Source organism: Nannobrachium achirus (genome assembly GCF_963921795.1).
Source record: "Nannobrachium achirus genome assembly, chromosome: 2".
Lineage (NCBI taxonomy): Eukaryota > Metazoa > Chordata > Actinopteri > Myctophiformes > Myctophidae > Nannobrachium > Nannobrachium achirus.
Window position 1 is genome coordinate 64,234,977 of NC_137811.1, and position 19,667 is coordinate 64,254,643.

Sequence of the window (19,667 nt, forward strand, 5' to 3'; positions counted from 1 at the left end):
GCAGGAGAAACAACAGGGACATTTTGATGTTGTTTTAGTCACAGTCTTTTGAATAAAGTTCCATTTAGTTTTTGTCATATTTTAGTCATCTGAAATGATTCAGTTTCAGTCTAGCTTTAGTCGACTGAATATCATAAGGGTTTAGTCGACTAAATCCACGGTCGATTTTGTCAACTAAAATTCACCAGGCCTTGATTTTACACTTGGTTGCGTGCTGAAAATAGCCGATCTACAAGCTCACAATGCGTTGCATCGCAAGCTAGAGACGTTAACTAATCAGCCATTAACCCACGATAAGAATTGATACCCATCTTTTGATTCCTGCTTTTTATGCAAGCAAAAAGCAGCAGTGGTTCTTCTTACAGTACGCATGACTGCTTTGTTGATAATCCGACCACCACTCCGACGACCACAACTACCTAATATACCACACGAGTGCTTTTATTTTATTATTTACTGATCACTTATCAATGTTCATGATGCTAATAGTGGTCTTCATCATGGCTGGTCAACTTTATTGATTTTGACTTCACTATGGGCAAATCGCAGTCTTCATTTTGACAACGTTATGGCTCTTTGCACAATGTTTATTGCACCCTGCCTATTACCTGTGTTAGTAGTTATGAATAGACTAGTTATGAATGGATTTTGTGTTAGTAGTTATGTGTTATTGTGTTATTGTGTTAGTAGTTATGAATAGACTAGTTATGAATGGATTTTCATAAATTCTTGCAAAAACGTTGCAGCAGAAACTTGAAAAAGAAAACATGTCGTCCTTGTTAACCTGTTCCATTCATACTGTAATGCTCTTAGTACATATGCCTTACAGAGATATTAACAGCAATGCTTCATACGCAGCAGTAAACAAATCCTGCATTGTTATGTAGTGAGCAGCTCTACCAGAGCAGGTGGAGGAGTGTTGTTATGTAGTGAGCAGCTCTACCAGAGCAGGTGGAGGAGTGTTGTTATGTAGTGAGCAGCTCTACCAGAGCAGGTGGAGGAGTGTTGTTATGTAGTGAGCAGCTCTACCAGAGCAGGTGGAGGAGTGTTGTTATGTAGTGAGCAGCTCTACCAGAGCAGGTGGAGGAGTGTTGTTATGTAGTGAGCAGCTCTACCAGAGCAGGTGGAGGAGTGTTGTTATGTAGTGAGCAGCTCTACCAGAGCAGGTGGAGGAGTGTTGTTATGTAGTGAGCAGCTCTACCAGAGCAGGTGGAGGGGTGTTGTTATGTAGTGAGCAGCTCTACCAGAGCAGGTGGAGGAGTGTTGTTATGTAGTGAGCAGCTCTACCAGAGCAGGTGGAGGAGTGTTGTTATGTAGTGAGCAGCTCTACCAGAGCAGGTGGAGGAGTGTTGTTATGTAGTGAGCAGCTCTACCAGAGCAGGTGGAGGAGTGTTGCCACACTTGGAAGGACAGATTGTTCTGAATCCCCTGGCTTTTCACAATCATTTTGTGGAGTCAACATAATTTAACATACCGGTAAATAAACTAGAAATATTGTTCCTACGTAAGATTGTTGGCTCGCATGGAAAATAACCATAGAATATAAAGATTTGGGGGAACATACTAAAAAAGATTTCATGTGAGTGTTGTTGTTATTTATATAAGGTTGAACTTGTTGGTGGTGATGTCACCAAGAACGCTGCTCCTCATTGGCTAAGGGCCTTTGTACTGTCGGTCAGTTTTTTGAGGAGAATAAACTTGACCTATAAAGTTTTGGTATAACATGCTGGTCTCGCCTTTCAGCAAGCCCAAAATAATTAAGCTTTAGCGTAAATTCAGCAAGGAATGCCCCCTCCCACGGCCGGCACTGTCACGCCCGTTATTCATTGATGAAATTGCTTTCAGGTCGCTCCTATCCCTCATGCGTTCCAACTGCATGAATGCACTTCCTGTTAGAGCCCTGCGCAGGACTGTCTGGCTTCTCCCATTGGATTTCTGACCATTCCTGCTCATTCCCGTAATGGTTTCATTTTCAACCACCCGCAGTTAATTACTGACCGCTCCCGCCTGCAGCAAAATGTAAGTACCGTCTAGTCCCGCAATAATTCCATCGGGACCCAAATACATTATAAACCAAAACATAATTAACAATGAGAGAGAGAGAGAGCGAGAGAGAGAGAGAGAGAGAGAGAGAGAGAGAGAGAGAGAGTGTTATTAATAATAGATGCACATCCTCCATTAACAATTATTGAGAAATGTCCAAAATGTCAGACCTGCACCTCCTTGCTTTCCTCAATACCACCGGCTTTTATCTACTTTTAAGCCAGCTGTGTTGACTCCATCTGTGTTCCAACACGGCTGCATGCTTCAGGTGCGCTTTATCATATTGCGATTATTAACACAATCTTTGTTTTTGACTGCCGACTATAGTAGGTATATCACAATAATTACATAATCAAATGTTTTTGCGATAAACACGATTACAGTACAGAAACCTTGTACCGGTATCTCCATATTGCAATTTTTTTATTCTTTTTTTATCGAATGCCCTACTTTGTCAAACTACAGCGCAGAGTCACACAAAAGTATAGGGTCGCATTGTGACGCCTTTTGAGCTTGTAGATCTGGTACAGTATTTTTTCATTTGAATCATGAAAATGTGCAGTTTTGGAAATGTGAGGTTTCCCCAGTCAGTGCCCTAGGGTCTTATGCAGGTCTGGTTGTATCCATATTTCATCTGAGCTACCAGTATACAAGACCACGGACACCCTACAGTATCTCTCTGTTTACCTGGAGCGTGTTTTTGGCATCTTTGTTGTAGTTCTTGGAGCGCCATTTTCTTGGAAGCCTTTTGTCCTTTTTGGGGCTGTCAAACGCAGAGGCCTGGTGAGTAGGATAGAAGAGTGGAGGAGGAAGCGACAGAATGGTTAGAAAGCTTTCTGATAGAGACATCTTTCTCAGACTGGCAGTCTGTATTATGTTCTTTATTCAGCATGGCAGACCCTAAAAAAACTTCTGGGGACTCAGATTAGGCAGACCCTGCTGAAACGATCGTTTATCTTCAGTATGTCATGGCCGTGTCTTTCCAGCGCCTCATTCGTGTTATGGGAAAAGTTTTTTTTTTCCGTTCAAGTCACGTTGTATAGAACGTTTTCATCCTGAAAACTGAACTAAATCAAAATGCAGAACTCAAAGGAATGCAGTATGAGGTTAGTTTGCAATGCAATATAAACAATACCCTTTTTTCCTGAATGTATAGACAGTGCTGTAATGTAATGTGAAGCAGTGACAATCTGTGTGGGCTGGAAAGCTGGTGACCAAGCATAAGAGTGCCAGTGACTCAGACGGTTCCAAGAAATGTTGAAGAGTCCTTGAGCAAAACACTGAATCCCTACCTGCTCAGTGTGTGCATGTGGGTGCATGTAATGCAGGGTAATGATAATGAATTCATTTATTTAGCACATTTCCAGACATACAGTATAGTCATAATATGTACCTTGCTTTACAGAGCAAGGTAAAAGAGCTTGGTAAAAGAGCAATATGATAAGCATTTAGGGAAAACTACAACAAAATAGCACAGTAGGCACAAAATGTAAAATAGACACAAAAATGTACTAAAAGCATTTAACATAGAGGTGGGTTTTCAGAAGGGACTTAAAAGATCACACTGATTTTGCACATCTTAGTTCAACAGGTAGGTTGTTCCAAAGCTTAGGGGCCCGGACTGCAAAAGCCCGGCCACCTTTTGTGATGAGCTCTGCTGTGGGAGTCACCAGGAGGCCCTTGTCTGAGGTGGTGGTGGGTGACTTAACGACCAATCGGCAGACAGGAACTTTTATACAGTATGCGTGTGTGCATGTGTGTGTAGGTTAGGGCATTCACCAAGTATTCGAATATTTGAATATCAAAGTCACTATTCGACGCTGTTCACCGAAGTCGAATATTTGCGTATTTTTATTTTTATATTGTTTTCTCTTTAAAAAAACATATAGTTTATAAAGCTTGGCTACTAGATAGGAAGTCATAAGAATGATTTGACAATGCCCCTGGTGGATGAATTTGTTAATGCTCTATACCAGGTGTTCTCAAACCTTTTTAGGCCGTGACCCCCAAAATAAACATATTTGAACTGGGGACCCCCACCCTGACAAGCACTTGGAATTTTAGGTATTACATTTAATGTGACTCGGTTCCGCAGATACATTTTGTGAAAATAGCAGATCTACATGCTCACAACGCCTCGCAACGCGAGGCGTTGTGAGCATGTAGATCTGCTATTTTCATAATGTTCGCCTCTTGCTTACTTAATATTTGACAGTTTGGCCAGTCCTGTCGAATATTTGACTATTCGAATACTTTGGGGTCGAATAATTCGAATACTAAAAATCACTATTTGTGAATGCCCTAGTGTAGGTAGGGTTTAATTTACAATGCCACTGACCTGTAAGGCCTGGATGGAAGGAGCAGAGTAGGTGCGGTGCAGGACCTCCATGCTCTGCAGCAGATGGGTGAGGTCCATCAGGTAGGACTCACACGCTGACAGGTCTGTGGAGACAGACGAGGCAACAGATATAATTCAATACGTCTATTCAGCAGCGAAGTGTGATGTCACTTCCGTGAAATGGCGTGAAATGTCGCCCTCTACGGGGTTCATGCTGGTATTGTTTTGTATTCAAATCGCCATTGAGGAATTTGCGATCACCGCATATAAGAACTGTGTTAAAAATATAAACACACCATGTGCGCGGACATGCTCTCAGCGACAGTCTGTCCCAGACACGAGTGTCTCTCTGTAGTTTCCAACATTTAGGACAGCGTTGATTACATTTTCTCTGACAACAGGCTATATCAGATATGAATGAATATCATAAACTATGCAGAACCCCCCCGCTGACAGAAACGCGCACATGGTGTGTTTATTTTTTTAACACAGTCCTCATATGCGGCAATCGCAAATTTCCCAATGGCGATTTGAATACAAAACAATACCAGCATGAACCCCCTAGAGGGCGTCATTACGCACAAATGACGACATGGCTTCGTTTCTCTATTGTGTCCCTGTGAGAGGACAACAATGACGGAGTATTGGAGCGACATGTCAACGCTCCAGGTGCTCAGTGCTGACAAGCTGCACCATGTCAGTAGTGTACTATATGACAGGGGTCTTCAAAGTTTTCAGGCCAAGGACCCCTTTGTTGAGAGAGAGATGAAGCAGGGACCCCCACGACCTTTTCATGGATTCCATATAGTTTCATTGTTTGACAGCGTGTATTTTGGATTCATGTCAATTTGTGTTTTCAGATATTTAACCACTTGAACCTAGCCTAGTTCCAGACCCTGCATCGCTAGCCACACCCCTTTAAACCTGACTTGACTTGACTTGAATTCTGTACTCAGTCTGCTCTTTTTCCTCTCTGCGCCAAACCTCTTTGCCGAAAATAGCCGATCTACAAGCTCACAACGCCTCGTGCTGCGAGGCGTTGTGAGCTTGTAGATCGGCTATTTTTGGCTAAAGTTCTCCGAATATGGACGCAAGGGCTCAAGTGGTTAATATGAAAAAGTCACTCAAGGATTTGGAGGACCCCATGTAGTAACTCTGAGGACCCCCTAGGGGTCGCAGACCCCCTGTTGAAGACCCTTGCTATATGACATCATTTCTACGTGTGTTATGACTATGACATAAAACTCCTTGAATCCTTTTATTTGCAGTTGATGGAGTTCAAAGAGTATACACAGTGTAAGCAGGAAATCTCAAGGGCACTGTAGAAGCAGGCACCCTGTCGACCTGGCCAGCTGGTGGCTTTTAATCAGTGTAGCGTTTCACCGTCCCTCTCCTTTTGATGTACCGTATCTCTCCACTGAATGGCTTCAATAAAGCACACATGCATAAACAGTTCAACAGCAGGCCATTACTGGACCCTTCAAACACAGATGTCTGGTCTTCCACCTTTATTGGTTTGAGTGTGTTTTCTTTGATTTAAACGCTTAAGCTCCATACTGTACTTTAAAGGCCCAGTTCAGGGAATTAAGCTATTTGTTTATAGACATATCAAACATGTATAATAGTCATTTCTGAACACCTGTAAAAAACAATTGGAACTTTATATTACAGCATTGTGACTAGTACTCAAATATTAAGTGAGTACTATGTTAGTATAGCACTATATCATCTATCTATAGTGAGTAATATAAGTACTCAAATATTTTACTTGAGTAAAAGTATCACTACTACTGCAAAAGTTTTCAAATGTATCAAATATTTTGAAAATAGCAGATCTACAAGCTCGACACATTGTGAGCTTTTTTCTTTTATTTATTTATTTTTTTCATTTGGAAAAAAAATATATAGCCTACTCAAGTCAAAGTACCTCAAAATGGTACTTAATTACAGTACTTGAGTAAATGTACTTAGTTACTTTTTTGAGTAAAAGTACTTTTTTAACGCCCCTGAAAACGGAAGCAGATATCTCCGTGAATGGGCGTGGCTTCATGCTGTACATAGGCCACGCCCCTACAGTCCTTGGAAGAAAGGCCAGAGAAATATTGTATTGGATTTCAAACATTTTGAAACATAACTTTTCAAACTTTTCGATTTTTTTCATCATTCAAATTTTGTCTGTTGGTTAATAATACATTACTCTGTTGTGTGACAAACTGGGAATACACTTGTTATCATATTTATTTGACTGAACTGCCACTTTAAGAAATAGTGATAATAGCCAATCAACAGGCATGCTTGTATTTTTATTTATTCATTTTTGCATGAAAATGCCTAGAATGGGGCATATATTGAGATTAATGTTGCATTATATGAGAATGGTACTGTACAAATGTAACACAATAGAAGCAGTAGCAAGAACCTGGCATGAAACCATAGACTCATTATTAGTGTGGTTGCCCACACTATATAGTACTTGTCCGGCTTTATTCCATCTACCATCGAGTATGACGTCAGAGTACTGCAGACAGACGGCGGACAGACATTCGCTAAATTAGTACCAGCGATGTCATCATACAGACAGACGGTTACCATGGCGGCGAAACTGTGTAGTATCAGTGATGTCAGCATGCAGCTGGTCAGACGGACAGACATTCACTAAATTAATAGTTAGTTACATCATAGACGTCTGACATCATCAGATCACATGAGACTGACAAAGTATGTCCATGTATGGGCTTTCCAAGATATGGGCTTAATATTGATGACATCAGGGATCTCCATATACAGTATGGGCATAAAGGGGTCAGGACTGACACAGAGGTTCTCCATATATAGCCATTCATTTATTAGTGAATCAGATTTCACAATTGACTTGAATGGGGAAATTTCAACGAAATTAATTTGCAAAATTCGCGTCATGGCAACCACACTTGCAATTTCCAATTGCATCTTTCTAGTTTTGTATAGTTTTTTTCCCACTTCAGGTTAAAAACGACAGCAGGGTAAAACGACTACTACTAGAACAGGGATGTCAAACTCAAATACACAGAGGTCCAAAGTAAAACAAATTGTACAAGTCGAGGGCCAGACTGGTTCAATCAGTTGCAATATTTACTTATGGCTCTGTCAGTAATCTCAAGTGAAAAACGTTTTTCAACAAGCAAACAGCAAAAAAGTATCTTTCCTTCAAAAATCAAATATGTCCCTTAATAAGCAAGATAAATGCAAAAATTTTACTGCATGCATTAAAAACTGAAAATGCATTATTAAAGCTCGGTTTTCTACTCTATGATCCTCACCGATCACTGCTTTCATATAGTAAAATTAGAAAGTAAATCAAATAAATCCACAGAGAAGACACAGGTTTGCCCTTTGCATCCGTGAACATGTACTCTGCATCCCACCTGGCTTGAAAACCCCTGTTTTCAGAGTTCACCTTTCATTTAGACATTTTTAGTGAAAACGCAGGCTTTGTGGGACTTGTAGTATACCTGTGGGCCAGTTCTAATAGTAATTAAATATCATCCCGCAGGCCAAAGATAATTCATTCACAGGCCTGATTTGGCCCCCGGGCCTTGAGTTTGACATAATATGCACTAGAACAATAGTACAAAGTGATGTAAGATCAAATTAATAATGGGCGTGTCAGATTTCAGGTGTGTCAACACTGTCTGTCATGCTTGCACATTGGCATTGGACACACCTATGAAAATCTGTTTGGTGCAAAATCTGCTTGGTGTTACTTACTGGTCTGCCTCTGCCATGTTTTTTATCTGCTTTAGTTTTTAACCTGAACTAGAGAACAAACGACACAATCAGCCTGGGGTTTCATGGCCCTGCTACTACGGGTCTCTACAAATCACTGCTACGGTACGTGAGCAGAGTGCATCGAACCACTTAATCTCAACAACCCCATTTTGATGTTGGCCGGCGGCCAGAGTCTTGTATAAGACTTTCTCCAATTCCTGGCCCACGGGTTCCTGTCTAAAATATAATCTAAACCTGAACGTCCACAGACAGGTCAGGGGTGGCGGCTGCCTCTCACCTTCGACGCACTTGTCCATGTCATCGGAGGACTGCAGCCAGGCGGCTACCTTGGCCTGACTGTTGCAGCTCCCGGGGAAGGTTCCTGTGCCCTGAACAGATGGCTGCCTGGCCAGAGACATGCGCTGCAAATCCACAGGAAACACACCAAGAAGGTCAAGTCAATAACGGCCCGTCTCTGCATATTACAGGGAAATGATAGCAAAAGGTCTGACCTTATATTTATAAGATTATGTATATTAAAACCCATTCAAAACGGGTACACATTATAGTGTATCATTATTTTATGTTTTAACTATTGAAAAATAGCAGATATACAAGCTTGCAGCGTGGCACTCGGTGCCGCGCTGTAAGCTTGTAGATCTGCTATTTTTGAAAAATCGTGAAAATTAGAATTTTGACCCGATTCTATAAGTGTCTTTTGAATCCTTCTAAGACTTTTTGAAGAACCTATGTTTCTATGTCAGCAATCTGACTGCTTTCGCCGAGGACTGAAGACTCACCTTTTCAGACTCCACCTAAACCCTTAGCACTACTGGAAAAATCAATGACCATACACGAAGCTAGTTAGCATTTGTTTTTAGGTTTTTAGAAACCTTTTTTTACGGATTATATAGTTTTTTTTTCTATATATATATTCATTTACATTTGTTATATTGCTGTTGATGTACTGACACTTAATCTTGTTTATTATTGTGATGTTTATTTGCTTATTGTAAGTCGCTTTGGATTTAAAGCGTCTGCTAAATGCCTAAACTGGAAACTGTTAACTGTAATCTGGCCAGCCATCGTCAAAGAAAAGGTCCCTTTCACTTAACTGGAGCTCAGTTAGTCTGTTCTTGAGAGACTACTATGTCAGTGGTTCTAAAACCTTTTAATGTGAAGATCCCCAAAATGATATTTATTTGGCCACGGACCCCATCTCAAAATATTTAGTTCCAGGGACCACCCCCAGAAGCAACATTTGAGTTACAAACGTTTGCTTTGAAAATACATATTATATTCAAAGATTTGCACACATTTTCACGACTTTTTCAAAAAATAGCAGATCTACAAGCTCGCAGTGCGGCACTCGGTGCCGCGCAGTGAGCTTGTATATCTGCTATTTTTCACTGGTTATAGCAGTCAATAATTCTAGGCCTAAATGGGTTAAAGATGAACATTTCAGTAAAAGACTAAAACAACGTAACCTTCGACATGAACGCTTGTCCGCCTTATCTCCTGGACAAGTGAATATTTTGGACGGACATCTTAGCTGTTATTGTCCAATCGGACCAGTGAAATAAATACACAAGCCATCAACTGTCCTCACATTGCTAATAAATGACAACTATTGTAATTTGTTTACGTGAAGTGCATAACAAAGTCGTAATACTGAGAGTCAAGGCTTTGAGGTCATGTTCTGGCTTTCAAGCAACTTCAAATTATTTAACAAATGCAATCTTTAGGACTGGCTATCTACAGACACTGTTGGCTGTAAGTGATCAGATTGGATGTACAGGCTTACAACACATGACGAATCGACACCTTGTAGAGCATACATGGGCAACTGGCCTTCACTTAATGCGGCCCTCAGGTTAATACCGGAATACTGATATATTATTGATTTCAGCTGTTACAATTCCAAACATGACCTGCTTTAATTCCATCAGTCTATATTAGTAGCTTAATGATTATAGTAGTATTAAAATGTATTTTTTTAATGTAAATTCAATACATTTGTATTTAAGTTCATTCATTTAATATGAGTGTATAACTAAATGCGTTTGAAATTAAATCAAAATGTTACATTTCAGGATACCAATTAAAAAATAACAAAAAATAAGTCAGGATTCGAATTCAAAAGAAGCAAAAATAGCCGATCTACAAGCTCAAAACACATCGCGCTGCGATGCGTTTTGAGCTTGTAGATCTGCTATTTTTGCTTCTTTTGTAGGAGATACTAGAATACCAAAGTAGGACTTAGCAATATGCAATGTGGCCCTCTGGAGTGAAGGTGGAAATATAGTGGCCCTCTCCATCATCAAAGTTGCCCACCCCTGTTGTAGAGTATAAATCAGGCTTCAGTGTCCGAGTGTCCAGATTTGATTCCCATTTCAAACCTCCTACAGTAGGAATGTGGTTCAAATTTGATACTTGATACTGCACTTAAGTAAAACTTTGAGGTATTTGTACTCATGGGTTGCATTTGTAGACCTAAACGGCTCCATCTACTCTATTACATCTCGGATCCAAATATTGCACTTTTACTCCACAACATTTATTTGAATACATTAGTAACTAGTTACTTTGTAGATTTTGATTATTATTACACAATAAACATTAACCACTTAAGCCCTATATACATTTCGACCATTTGAAAATAGCCGATCTACAAGCTCACAATGTGTTGTGATGCGACGCATTGTGAGCTTGTAGATTAGCTATTTTCAAAATATTTGTATACATTTGAAAACTTTAAATGGGACATTCTACGTACTGAGTAGGCCTACTTTTACTTTTGGTAGTTTCAAGTACATTTCGATACCAATACTTTTGTACTTTTACCCAAGTAAATGTAGAATTCCAAGACTTTTACTTGTAACAGAGTATTATATTGCAGCATCGATACCTTTACTTAAAGGGGATAAACTACCCATTTTCAATATTGAAGGATTGATTTTGGGGTTTGTATTGCAAAGTGCACTGGGATGATGTCATCACTTTGCAATACAAACCCCAAAATCAATCCTCCAGTTCTCCACACAACTCCTCTAAAGGTCTTTGCACACTGCTGCGTTTTTCGGGCCGAATATCGGAGTGAATTTCGGAGTGTGTGAATAAAAAAATCAACCTCACGTTATGTCAATCACGTTTGCACACTGCCGCCCGTTTCGTATTTATTTTCGGACCAGGGTTGATTTTTCCCGATTTTCGCAGCTGTCGCACTGAGTCCCTTGCTCTCTCTCTCTTTCCTCTCTCTCTCCCTGGCCTACGGCTTTCGGATTTCCAAAACGCAACGAAAACACGCAGTGCAGTGTGCAACCACCTTTAGGCAGCGGTTCTCAAAGTGGATTCCAGGATTCCTTTAGGGGGGTCTGAATTGACCCATACAAGTCTGTAACTCTGACAGTGTACAAATGGAACCAAATGAACCCTGACAGGTTCATTTGGTTCCATTTCTACACTGTCAGAGTTAAGGGGAGACCTTGAAAGTTTGAGTTATATTATTGTAATGGTTCTCCCTTTAAGTAAAGAATGTACCGGTAAGTACTTTTCCCACCACTGCTGGAATCCTTTTTCCCCTGTGGTTTTTACCTTCCTCATGGTGGCGCTGTCTCCCCTGGTAGGAGAGCCTGGTGCAGTGTAGTGGGGGGTGTAGTAGTAGGGCTTGTCAGTAGGATATACAGCCATCTCGTTCTGCCTGTACAGTCTGTGGTGACGCAGCTGGCTCACCCACTCATCAAACAGCTCCTGAGACTTGATCTAAAAGAAGGAAACATATACTATCAATACTATTATATGTGTGTGTGTGTCTGTGTGTGTGTGTGTGTGTGTGTGTGTGTGTGTGTGTGCGTGCGTGCGTGCGTGCGTGCGTGCGTGCGTGCGTGCGTGCATGCGTGCGTGCGTGTGCGCGCATGTGTGTGCGCTAGGGATGCGAATCTCGACCACTGAGGCGATACGATACGGACCTCGATACACTGCCAGCGATACGATATAATTGCGATACATTGAAATCCTGCCGATACGATACATCACGATCCACCCCTGTTCCCGATACGATGCGATACGATTCACGATTCACCACGATTCAAGCCCAAATCCCAAAATTTACAAAACATAGCGACTAAAAATTTATGAAATTTAAATTCAAGGCAATTTATTGTTTCACTGTAGTACTAGGCTCTGTCTAACAACCCAACATAGGCCTATAGTATTCTGGGAGAACACAAAGCTGCTGGCTATTGTAGAATTGTTTCATAACTAATCATATAGAAGGCCTATGTCATTATTAGTAGGCCTATATGTCTTCAACTGGGAGTCAGGGACCCCAATCCAGGGTTATTACAGGGGGCCTGCCAAATATTTGTGTGATACAGTAGGCTATAATGCCTAGCCTACAGCGAAGGTCCCTGCTTGATCTCTGTCTGAGCTAAGGGGTCCTTGACCTGAAAAACAATAAAGTCCCTCCCTGGTTTGTATTATTATATTATATTATATTATATTATATTATATTATATTATATTGAATCCAGGATTATGCCATTTTTATAGCCAAAATGTTTTAAAACAGATCTACAAGCTCACAGCGCGTCGCATCCACGACGCATTGTGAGCTTGTAGGTCTGCTATTTTAGGTGCGACACCCTTGTACTGCGATGTATAAATTAGGCTTCTTTCAAGTGAGAGAGTTGCTTGCATCAACAGGAAAGTTGTAGAACAGTGACAAATACTTTGTTTTAAACGCAAGCAGTAGTCCTACAACACCCAGCAACATTGTTGTTGTGTGTGTGTGCAGTTAATATTGCGCAGAAGATGATCTCAATCAATTGTCCGTCGGAGATTCGCTAAGAAACGGCTGTTGATTACATATCACTCGATCAGCCTGTGCTACTCTGTGACAACAATCAGCGCAGCGGACTTGGATGATATAAAGCTAAGTACTGTACAACTAATCTTGCATCTTTTTAACCCGTGGGGCTGCTAGTTCGTCTTCGTCTGTGTTGATTCACTCGTATTTCGCTGCACTGTCTGTCTCCCTGGTTGCCTGCATGCAGAGTGCAGATGTTGTCCGTCTGTCCGAGTCGCAGCTCGCGTTAAAGACTGGCTTTTGGGGAGGGGGTTGAACAGCTGATGATGGTGCATTCATGGCGCCTCGGAAACACAGGATAGAATGAAATACTATAATGGAAGAACCGATACAATCGCGGAATTTACCGATCCAGACACTCACGGTACGATCCATCACGATTTCGGCCGTCTATTGTACCGGTACACACTGAATGAACCGATTCGACCGTATCGCGGACGTTTGTATCGCGATTACGATCCGTACCGGTATATCTTCGCATCCCTAGTGTGCGCGCATGCGCGTGCATGTGCGTCTGTGTGATAGTATATTGATAGTTAGTAGCCTATATGTTTATACACTGTTAATGTTAACATGAAGAAACACAAGGGAAGGTCAAGAAATGAAAAAAAAAAAAAAAAAAAAAACATACATACATACGTAAGTACGCACGCACATGTGCGCCCCCTCTCTCTCACACACACACACACACACACACACACACACACACACACACACACACACACACACACACACACACACACACACACACACACACACACACACACACACACACACACACACACACACACACACACACACACACACACACAGGTACAGCACGAGCCTTAATGTACTTCCCTGTTCCCCACCTTCTTTCACACAAGGTCATTCAACAATGGAAGTGATTACTGCGGCAATGAAATGAGACAATAGTAAATGAAATAACCCATGCATGACCTCCTCAGGACTTCAATAAACAGTGTTTATAAAAGTCCACACCATCAGAGTTCATTTACATAACAATTGTGATAGCCAGCAGCCATATGCGCTTTGTGAGAGAACTAATAATTCACTTGTCAACTCAAAATACATGTAAACAGTTAAAGGACCATACCGCTGCTCTGGCATGTTCAGCCCATTGTCTATGTCTACAACTCAAGGTATACAGCAGGGGTCTTCAACTTTTTCAGGCCAAGGACCCCTTAGCCGAGAGAGAGATGAAGCAGGGACCCCCTCTACATGTTGTATAAAACCGTGTTTCAGAGTTTCATCGATTTCATAGATAGATTCATAGACATGTTTGACAGCACTGTCATCAGTCGATGTTGGATTTGTGTTAATGTGTTTTTTCAGACATTTCATCACTTAAATTATATTGTCGATACTTTGTAAACTTGACCTATCACTCGGTACTTGGTCTGCTCTTTTTTTTACCTCCACACCAAACCTATTTGCAGAAAATAGCCGAGCTTGAGGCGTTGAGAGCTTCTAAATCTGCTATTTTAGGCCAAAGTTCTCCTCAGAATAGGGATGTGAGGGTTCAAGTTGTTAATCTAAAAGAATTATCCTATCACACAAAGATTTAGCGGCCCCCCTGTAGTAACTCTGAGGACCCCCTAGGGGTCCCGGACCCCCTGTTGAAGACCCCTGGTATACAGCATACGAATTAAGATTCGAAATAAAGTGCAAAATATAGCTTGGGCTTTCACCCATGCTGCAGTCGTAAAAGACAACATCGTTCTCACGTATAAAAAACGTACTATAATGTTATTAAATAAAAAAAATGCAAGATTCATAAAACTACATAGACAAACAGAAAAGCAAACGTATCAATAAAACATCCCTTAAACTAAAGGGATACCTTTAATATAAGGGATTTGTGCAGATCTTTGCTTTTATTGATGTGTTTGTTTCTCTGTTTGTCTAGGTTTTTTCCCCCTGGAAATTCAACAATTCGACAAATCCCTTTAGTTAAAGGGATTTGGAGCGGCCGTGGCTGAGTTGGTAGAGAGACCGTCTGGCTATCAGAAGGTCACTGGTCTTTGTCCAAGTGTCCCTGTGCAAGATACCCAACCTAATAGTTAGGTTGGGTTACATCGAGAGAACATAATTTCACAAACAGACAGTAAGTGTCAGTGTACTGACAAGCCCCGAAACAACTAAATGGGACTAAATTATTATTATTAAAAACAAAGACCCTCCAGTATCCGCTATCTTATCTGATGATATTTAAACGTTTTATTGAGACTGGGATAAAATAACAAGAACGAAAAAACATTGCATAGATGCACCTGGGACATATCCTCAGTGGTGTAACTCAAAGTCATAGGGGTTTCGGGTCTCACAACATCATACCCCTCGCTCAGGTGACCCAGCCAGGGTGATCAAGTCCCAACTTTACGACCCAGTATACAGCTAGCTACCCACGATCAGTCCCATTAGGGAAAGACAGGGCCACACACCTGCTATAATAATACAAAATACATTTAATCCATTTGAACCTCTTCCCTTCTGGGACAGTAATCCTTTAGGCGTGCTTTAGTTTAGGGTAGCCTGTCTGTAAGCAAACTGCAAGGATGGACGCTGTCTCACCCACAGAGACGTTACCAAACCGTATCTGATCAGGTTCTGTAAGACTGCCACATAAAAGACTAACTTACATTTTTGATCCCACGCCATGAATTCTACATCCAAACTTGTTAATGTTAATGAGTTGTCAATACAGGGTTCCCACACATCTTTACCAATTAATTTCCAGAACCTTTCCAAGACTTTTCCAGAATATTTAACCCAATTTCCAGGACTATATAACAATAATTCAGCTCAATAACGAGTCGCTTACTAGTCGCAAATAATCATATTTCAACTGGGGACCCCGGCACCCTGACGAGCACTAAGAGTAGAGGAATTTTGATAACACGGTTTTATTGTGAAAATAGCTGATCTACATGCATGTAGATCTGCTATTTTCACAATTTCTGCCTCTAATATGAGACAATTTGGCCAATGTTTAATATGTCATTACAGAGGTATTAACAAAATCAATAACCAAAGACAATGCATAGCTATTTTTTCCAGGACCTTCCAGGACCCTTGATCAATTCCAAAACATTTCCAGTATACTGGAAAAATATTTTTCTAATTTCAAAATATTTCCAGGAATTTCATGACCGTGGGAACCCTGTCAATAAAACCACCAATAGGTATTTGTATGAGGAGACCACCTGTGTGATGGATTCATAGTGGATGTTATGTTTATAAAAATAAAATACACAGTAAAGGTCACAATACCCTCAGAAAGCAGTGTGTGCTGAAAGTCAAAACTCCTTATCTGAAGAATGGAATGCTCTCGCTTTTGGATTTGCACTGCTAAGAGCTAATTATATCATCTAATCTTTTCTTTTGTGCGAGGCATCAACTTATGACTTAATTGAATCCTGTCTTTAGCTGGGGGTGTGGAGTCTAATGAGGTTGAAGATGAGATGTGTCGAATGGTATTCTTGACTTTCCATCCTGCTCTGACACAGATTGGTTCGTCCTGATATGAATTCATGCTTGCACTGTATTATCTTTTCTTGTTTTTAATAAAACTCTCATTAACATTCAGGCAGGTCAGAGAGCGTGGTTTTCCCCTCTGACACTGTGTGCTCAACAACTCCCCTGGTAGTCAAACACCATCTATTTTTAGCATTCAATACAAGGCGAGTGTCACACATTTTACAAAACTTGTACAAAAACGCAGAGTAAAACGTGAGAACCTTTGCAGTTTTCTCTAGAGACCATTGTCGACTAAATGTGGCTTAAATTGCATCCTAATACTAATAGTCTATTAAATAGTAATAGTACTATGCAACAGTCTATGTTTATGTACGATATATTGACTGAGGCTATGACTAGACAAAATGACATGCATTGACGGCAGTATGGTCCTTTAAGAACACAATTTTCCTCACCCTAAAGCGCATAAAACCCCTCTCAAAATCCTCTTTTTGAGCCTGTCAATATGAAAAGAAATCATGTTAAACCCGTATTTAATCTGTTAAATCCATTTGAATCATGTGTGTAACATAACAGGAGAATACCTGCAGTGAAAAGCAGTAGGACAAACTACTACAATACTGCACAGATTAGATTAGATTACTGTGTAGATTATATTAGATTAGATTAGTACATCCATACTAAAACAAAACTCCTGCTTAAGTGAAAATGTTCCTATTTCAATGTTGTATATCTCCGTCCAGCATTATTGTGACATCTGCATTCACTGGAAGCACTGGGAACCTTCTAATGCAGTAGTTTGCTGAAGGACACTTTAACAGATATTGGCGGAGCAGAAGGTGCCTCTAAAAAGCAAAACATTAATCTGCTTTAAGTAACATACTTAAAGCAAGATCTTTTTTTTTTGCTTTTTTTCCCTGTAATGTAAAGTTAATGGGACACCAACTCTAGCAGCTGATAACACCAATTTAGCTGTGTCTCAGAAAGGGTTATCATACCAAATTATAATCTACATATATAGAGCTTTTCAAAAATGCATGATAACCTTTGCCACCTTTCCAATACCGACATCTCGTATGGCCCATGGACTACCTGTGTGTGTGTGTGTGTGTGTGTGTGTGTGTGTGTGTGTGTGTGTGTGTGTGTGTGTGTGTGTGTCTGTGTGTGTGTGTGTGTGTGTGTGTGTGTGTGTGTGTGTGTGTGTGTGTGTGTGTGTGTGTGTGTGTGTGTGCTCGCGTGCGTGCGTGCGTGCGTGCGTGCGTGCGTGCGTGCGTGCGTGCGTGTGTGCGTGCGTGCGTGCGTGTGTGCGTGCATGCGTGCGTGCCTGCTAGAAAGCCTATATTTACATAAACTGTGAATAATTGAGCCTGGGAGTAAGTGTACTTATTGCAATAGGATAAATGTAATATAATACTATTACATTTATCCTATTGCAATTATTACACTTACTCCCAGGCTCAATTGTGATGCATTTTATCCATCTTTCTTTTTTTATCCAAAAAAAAGATCCTTGTTGACGCATCGTCAAAGCATCAAAGAAGGCAATTATGTGTCTACACTGTGAAATACGTCGACATCTATTCTAAGATAGATGTCTCAATTTTTGAGATTTTAGATTTTTTTTGGCACACATCAGGGCTATTGAATACCCTTTACATCTGAGTGTTGCTTAAAATAATACTGAACCAATGGAAAGTAGTAAAAAGTGCTTGGGACAAAACCTCCTAACTCCACACTTTCTGCCAAGCCAGCTAACTCCACCTGATTGGCCCTCTCTTTTTTCATAAATACCGTATGTGCTATTGAACACCCTTTACGTCTGTGTGTTGGTTAAAATAATATTTAACCAATCAAAAGTAGTAAAAAGCCAAAAACTCCACTTGAACTCATTTTCCCGAAAATGAACATTTTGGAGTTTCGGCCCGACAGCAGAGATATATACAGTATCCTATTTTTTACTATTTTTCCCTAACAAATTAGGCCAATCTCTCAGTTGAATCATGGAAAAAAAGGGAAAAAACATTATTCGACTAAGAGATTGTTTGTCCCAGACCCATTTCGATCAATTAGTCGACTAATCGACTAATGAAGATCAGCCCTACACTATAATAAATATGAAGATAGGCCTACATGTAACATTAAAGTAATTTATTATGCTAGGATTCATGTAATTATTGCAATGGATTATTACTACCTTGATGTGATAGATGTTCTCTTCAGCGTCCAGATCAATACAGTTGGATTTCTTCTTGATGGCCATGACAGCGAGACCCACATCAATGCAGCCATGGAACTTCCCTTTCTCCATCTACAATGACAGCATGAATGATACAGCAAAGCAGGGGTCATTAACGTGTCTGCACACAGACAAATTATTTCTGTGGATTTCTTTAATTTATTAAACAAATAATATTATAATGTTCTTATTTTGATCACGTAATTTGCAATGAAAGCACTTAATGTACTGATAAGACCCAATTATTGAAATGCTCTCCTGATTTTCTTCAGAATAGCTATGACACTGATTTAATTATTTCAGAAATACTAACATTTTTAAATGTGTAGCATATTGCCGTCAATAAGGCACATTATGAGTCCACTAATATAGATTTACTGTAGGCATAGGTCTATGTGTTTTATGAGAATATTATTGACTGCAAAATAGAAAAGATTGGAAAATAGAAAATAGAAATTTGGCAGAAACGTCCATCACAAGTCGTCATGGTGATGACCCCTACAACAAAGCAGATCTACAAGCTGAAGATCGGCTATTTTCGAATAGGCAAAGTATGAAATAGGGCTTAAGTGCTTTTACACTTTCAGAGTTAAATCAATCAATCAATAGCGTCTATGCAAAAGCAACATAATGCTATGAACATAACTGTCCTAATGACACACTTAGTAGCAGAGGTGCTTGGTTGAAAAAGAAGATTCTGATGTTCAACAATGCTGATACCAGCATCAGTATCATGTTATCAGATCAGACCAGACCGGTCCAGGAATAATAGTGGTGGACTTGGTTCTCAATCTCAACCTTTTCAGGCCACGACCTCCTACATAATCATATTTGAACTGGGGACCCCCCACCCTGACGAGCATCAAGAGTTGAGGCATTATATTTGTACAACACAGTTCTATTGTGAAAATAGCCGATCTACATGCTCACAACGTTGTGAGGCGTTGTGAGCATGTA

General features: G+C 40.4%; 1 protein-coding gene across 1 annotated transcript in view; it reads right to left on the minus strand.

The window, feature by feature from the left end:
- The window catches only part of osbpl3b (oxysterol binding protein-like 3b), a gene marked incomplete at both ends in the record, with an annotated part of 82,834 nt that overhangs the window by 46,419 nt on the left and 16,748 nt on the right, over positions 1 to 19,667 (minus strand). The window contains 5 exons of the mRNA XM_080746854.1: positions 2,731 to 2,823; positions 4,382 to 4,485; positions 8,427 to 8,550; positions 11,723 to 11,890; positions 18,669 to 18,782. Of these exons, the coding sequence (XP_080602980.1) occupies positions 2,731 to 2,823; positions 4,382 to 4,485; positions 8,427 to 8,550; positions 11,723 to 11,890; positions 18,669 to 18,782 (603 nt within the window). The remainder of the gene's footprint in view (positions 1 to 2,730; positions 2,824 to 4,381; positions 4,486 to 8,426; positions 8,551 to 11,722; positions 11,891 to 18,668; positions 18,783 to 19,667) is intronic.